Source organism: Streptopelia decaocto, assembly GCF_964273445.1.
Source record: "Streptopelia decaocto genome assembly, chromosome: 2".
Taxonomy (NCBI): domain Eukaryota; kingdom Metazoa; phylum Chordata; class Aves; order Columbiformes; family Columbidae; genus Streptopelia; species Streptopelia decaocto.
In genome coordinates this window covers 126292987-126298986 of record NC_138655.1, presented here as the reverse complement: position 1 = coordinate 126298986, position 6000 = coordinate 126292987, and the positions used below count along the sequence as shown (strand labels likewise).

Below are 6000 nucleotides of genomic sequence, written 5' to 3'. Positions count from 1 at the left end.
CATCCCTCCACAAGGCGATTTAAGCTCAGTTTACTTAGATGAGTATGGTGGAAGCACATGCGCAACTCCAGGCAGCTGAGCTCAGATTAGTTCAAAGTCACAAACTGGAATTATGTAATTGTAAAACCAGAACCATTTGCCCTTTTTAACCTGAAAAAATGTGAACGTTCCCACCGAATCTTCCCAACCCTAAGCCACTCTGGCATTTACAGGAACAAAGTTTTAAATCAAGCTTTCACTTAAACAAGTGTAACTTCCTCATAGACCCTTGCATGCTCTATCAGACTGGTGATGGAAAACCCGGTAGCCAATTCTCTAGCACTAGTAACCACTGCTAATTCAGTAGTAACTACTGCTAACTTAGTAGTAAGGACCTTCCCTTCATCACCACGTACAGACCCTGAGTTCCTCCTTTTGGGGACAAATTACTGGCAGTTGTGCAAGTACCACAAGCAAGAAATCTCCTCATGACCTTTATTTCTTTTTAGTTTTGTCAGCAGCTGGGATCCAGTTAAACAAGGTCAAATTGCAATTCAAGAAAACGCTTTCTATTTGAAAGTATTTGGAGAGTTCTTTCTACTGCAACACTTTCCTACTAGTAAAATGTTCATTAAATACAGTATATTTTTAAACAAGATGAGTACAAAGCTAGTCCTTGAAATAGAAACCATCAGCAGAAGGATCTTACGCTAATAAAATTTGCAAACAGGTACTTAAATCTGTACAGAGCAGAGACCTTGTATTTAAGTAGAACAACTGAAACAACCTATTTTTGAGGCCATTGGAACTTCAGTTTAATCTCATGAAACAGAATGAAATAATTGAAAAATACCACCAGAAACTGAAATTAGTTACAGTCCTCTGGTTGAACCACTGAGATCAAAATAAAAACTCTTTAAGCAATGAAAGAAACACCACCGTGCTTTATGTGTGTGAAATCGAACGGTTTAAACCACAGTGCCACCGTCCCAATTAGATGAATATTCGAAGTGGTGGGATTTTTTTCCCCTTCTCTGCCATGTTCTGCCAACTGTATAATTTTAAGGCATGGAAAATGCTTTTGAACCACTCCAGGTGCACAATTGATACAGAACAGAGTTCTCTGTGCAGCATTTTGATTTGAAGACTAAGGAAAATTTCAGAAATCAATCAAGGGAAAAAAACAGCAAATCACTTACAGAGCTCTTGCTTTTACAAAAACTAAAATTGGGGGAATTTAGAATGTATTTCTCACCTTGTTCCCAGATTACGTGATCATTTCTAAGTAGGGATGAAGGTGGTTAAGAAGACAGAAACAACTACTTCCTACAGTTTTAAGAACACTGAAGTACTTGGAGAACACTGGCACCAAAACTATATTACACATGTACATTCACTTGTAAATATTTAATGTAGCTCCAAACATTAAAATGCTGGTAATTTTACAGAATTCCGTTAGGTATCAGTCTCAAAATACAGTTACTTGTATGAAAAAAAGCCCCTTTATTAAGGTATTTGCATTTTGTAAGGTCATTTAGTGACATTTGTTGGCCACTGCCTCCTGCTATTTGCCATTTCAGTTCCTTCTCACAACATATTTTACGGCATCACCTGCAACGGTCAGGAGGTGACATCTAATTCCAATTTTAGTGAAGACAGCCACTAAAAGACACATATTTTTACCTGTTTTTTTCTGTTTTGCTATCTTCTGAAGCCCCCACAGCTATTGACTGAAGCCCCCACCACTGTTGATGAACTGTTGATTGGCAAAGAACATAAACGTGAGCGAATAGAAAATTGCATTTTCTATTGGAATCATCTGCCTCACACAAATTGACCATGGGGTTGTTTACCTGGTGTGTCTAAAACAGGTACACAATTTGCTTATTGCTTAAAGATCTGCAAGAGTTAATAAAATTCAGAAGAGAGTATCAGCAGTAAGTGTGCTGTTTCAGATAAATACAGACAACAGCCCTCTTATCTAAGCTTTCCAATTTCAGCCTGTTTAAGCCCGAATACCGTTTTCATGACACTACAAGCTTAATGACAAAATAACATACGGCACAGTAACTTCCCCAGCAAAGATATGCGGATGAGAAAGTATCACAGAATAAAATCTGACCAAGTGGAATGCTTGCCCTGACCTAGATACAAACCTGGTTTGCTAAGGTCAGTCAGAGAAAAACCCGAGTATGTTTTCCGTCCCTACGTTTTCATTTGAAGTGCAGCTCTAGGAGACAGCCCAGGGCACAACCCACTCTGTGAACAGGATGGAATTTTGCAATTAATTTCTGTGGGTTAAAAAGCCTGGGTCCTGTAGTTACTTAAAATACCAAGATATTGGTGTGTTAAGGAGCAAAGTAAGTACAATGCCAAAGAAATGCTGAATTGAGCAAAAGAGTTAGCGATGGTGACAGCAAAATCTGTTCTGCTCTCTTGGCAAAGTATCAGCGACTCACAGGATACCTGATGCATAGGTCTTACTCAGAGGAGCAGGCTGTGTCCAGCCCTGCCCCGTCACTGCCAGCGCAGCCGTCCGACACCGGAGCAGAGTCCCCCGCCTCTGTTCCCGGACCCGCGCAGCAGTCAGACGTGCTCTGGCTGACACAGGCCTGCACGGCGTTGTCATCAGTATCGCAGCTGGCAGGACGTGTCTCTTCTGAGCCCCCGTCATGATGGGCATCTCCGTCCTCGGTCCCTGCTACCGCATGTCCCAAGTCTATGACATTGTCCAGCTGCTGTTCTGGATCAGGCTTGGCCTCTGAGATTTGTGCTTCTAAGTTTCTTGTGTTCTCTGTGACTTCAAATTCCTGCTTCTCCTCTGACGTTTGTTTCTCTCTCGTACTTAATTTCGCCTTTGCGGATTTCTTCATTTGCTTGTTGTGCATGTCTTCTTTGGAGAACCTCCAGTGAAACTGCAAGTAAGAGATCCAAGCGTTAAAGACCATTAGAGACAATCTCACACGGACACTTGCTTTCCAGAATAGAAACGTTTTGATTATTTAGTTTTAATTCAAAGACTAGTTTGACCAAAAAGACCCAAGATTAAAAAAAAAAAAATCGCATGACTGTATCAGATGGCTTAAGACAATTTGTGCCACACGTATGTGTCTGTTACACAGAGAGAAGAGACACTGGTGCGTCCTGCCTCTGCTGCTTCATGTGCCTGGTGGGTTCCTCTCCACGTGTGGTGTCGCCCGCAGCCCCCTGCAGACACGCAAGAACGTGCAAAGCTGCACAAGCGCACATGGAGGAGGCAACCCCATGGCGTTATCCCAATGTTTCTCACCACGTCAGTGGCAGAACTAACACAACCCCCAAGGCTACAGCCAAACAGCAAACTATTCTGCACCCTTTGTATGAATGGTTTTTGATGAGTAAACATGACGCTGCCTCCTGCAGCGCTCGCCATGAGACTCGCCACAGCTGCCATTTCAGAACTTGTTTAACTACTATTAAATAAAGAAAACAACTAGTACTACCTTGAAATACTGATTTGATGGGTATAACATATATAAAGCCTGATAAATATGCTACTAATATATCTGCTTCACGTGTCAAAAAGTGAATGGAGCTTCCCAAGGGAAGCCAGACCAGTTCCAAGCCCCTGCTGAGCCATTCCACACAAGTTTGCTAAGTACAGGTGAATGTGCACAACCAGTTCATCAGCAGTGACCACACCGATGAAAACTCAGGGACAGGTTTGTTGGTGATGTTGGGATGGCCTAAGTCATCTCATCAGGACATTCAGCAAATTCAGCTGTGGTCCCAAAAGCCATTTTTACCTGTGCAACTAGGTCTGTGTCCAAGCTGGTCAAAAGAAGGACTCGTGTCATAAATTTTTGATCCAGCTATTTATTCCTTTATCAAAAAGCCATTCAAAATCTATTGAGTTCATAAGATCACAAAGAGGCAGCAATGCTCTTTCCTTCTGCTACCCAGAACTTAATGTAAAAAGGAGAAAAAAAAACAAACATGGAAACTGGCTTTTACAAGATTCTTCTTGGTTTTACTTAGAGGAGGCAATCTTTCACTTAAATATCGTCACAATTTAGAGAAGGAGGAAATAGAACATCTCGGTTCTAAAGCTCAAATGTTTAAAATTCAGAGACACCTGAGTATTTTCCTCTCTGATGTGCAGAAGTGCTGGGCACCCACAGCTCCCCTTCAACTCAAAGCTCTCTTTGACGGAAGGTGAGATCAGGGCCCTAAATGTGATAAAGATCAAACTGTAGGAGACTGTGTGTGTATGTGCAGATGTATATATACTTAGACAGGTATTTATATTGTATTTCACAAGAACACATACAGCCAGTTTCTGCTGAAATAAGCATCACTTTTGTATTATGTGAATGAACTCGATTACCTCATCACTGACTGAATATCGCACTAATGAGAGTCCTTCTGTCTTACTGAAAAGAAAAATAAGTTGTCCCACTCCCTGCATGTTGCCTTTTCTGTTCCTCTGGCTGAAGTGAAGAGCGGCTGGTTTGTGTGTGTAGAGAGGGTGGATCAGTTCCCAGCACTGTGATGTCCCTTTAATCTCATCAGCCTATTTCCCTCCTCCGAGGGGTCATCTATAAACATTTCAGGCCCTGAGAGCCTGTGACGTGGTATGTGCAGAATATTCAGAAACTTAATCAAATGCCGGGTTTGGCATCTTTGAAGTGACTCACAACAACCACTTACAGATGTTGAACCACTCTTATGTTTCTTTATATCACTATAATCAATGTACCCCACTTTTCCTTGACCTTTGGTATGAAAATATGCTGTTGTGATTTTTGCCCTCAAATACATCTGCATGTTTAATACTGCCAACAACTAAATCCTTTGTTTTGTCAAGCAGACATTGTTAAATAAGTTTTTATGTGGCCAAATGAAAACGTTTTGTGTCATCTGGATGCTATTCATTTGTTATTATAACACAAGCACTCAGTCAGTATCATGCTGATTTCTCTATTTGAAGACATACCATCATTTACAGGTTCCCACCCCTTCCATTAAAACCACGCACAGTGGTGGGAGAAGAATGACCAGATACAGGCACTCCGACCCTCATCCCCAGATCCCTTTAATCACCCGAAAACAAAGAGAAGAAAGAAAGATGGGCTTTGTAACACTTTCACAGAATACTCAGGGTTCCAGCTTTGCTAATGAGAGCAGGTAAATCCTAAATCACAGTCCTGCTCCCAGCAGGTCTCTCCTGCTTCAGTCAGTTCAAACACTCTCCAGGTCTCCACTGCATCTAAAAGATGATTTTCACAGAACCAGGCTCCAAAACAGTCAGGGTGTTATAGATTAAAACTATCTGTAGTTATCCAAAGTGCTGGGTAAAATGTTCCTAGTGCTCAGCTCTGCTTAGTGTTTCCAACCTCCTGCTCTGGCTCTGGCTCATCTTCCTTGGGGTGACGTCTGGCTCACCGGCACTAAGGGACGTGCACAGAGCTGGAGTCTAAACAAGCCTTTTTAATTAGCAGTCTCTTCATCATGTGGTTTCAGAGATGTTTTCCGTACTTCACCTGGCTTTTCTGATCCCTTTGCATACTGAAAGGGCAAGGCAAATCCCAGTACTGTAGGAAGGTCAGCACTTCCTCAGTTTCCAGTTTAAACCAGCCCTTGTATTTCCCTCTCGGCTGTACGGCCTGACGGGTTTGGGCAGGGATTCCCACAGCTACACATTTAAAAATGGAAAGGGGAATACATACGTGCATCCACACAGGTACACCATCAGCTGTCAGCTACGTTCTCAGATAGTTTAGATGGATTCAGGGGGCTTTGGTTTTGGTTAAATTGTAGCAGAATTTATGAACATTGACACAGTAGACAGAAGCACCAGCCAAGATCAGGCCTGCATTGTGCTGTGCTCTACCAACACACAGAGCAAGGAAGAGAGGGCAATTTAAACAGAAAAGACAGGCAGTGGGGGAGAGAGAGCAGCATTGGTTCCACCTTGCAGGCAGTGAAGGTGGGCAGAGAATTTTAGGTCACGTATAGAGGTTTATGTCCTGTTCATGTAAA

At 42.2% G+C, this 6000-nt stretch overlaps 1 protein-coding gene across 1 annotated transcript in view; it reads right to left on the bottom strand.

Annotated features, from left to right (window-relative positions):
• Positions 1 to 460: 460 nt before the first annotated feature.
• RFTN1 (raftlin, lipid raft linker 1) overlaps positions 461 to 6000 on the bottom strand; it is a 98874-nt gene continuing 93334 nt past the window's right edge. Inside the window, exon 10 of the mRNA XM_082046353.1 lies at positions 461 to 2894. Coding sequence (XP_081902479.1) covers positions 2460 to 2894 — 435 coding nt within the window. The 3' untranslated portion in view covers positions 461 to 2459. The remainder of the gene's footprint in view (positions 2895 to 6000) is intronic.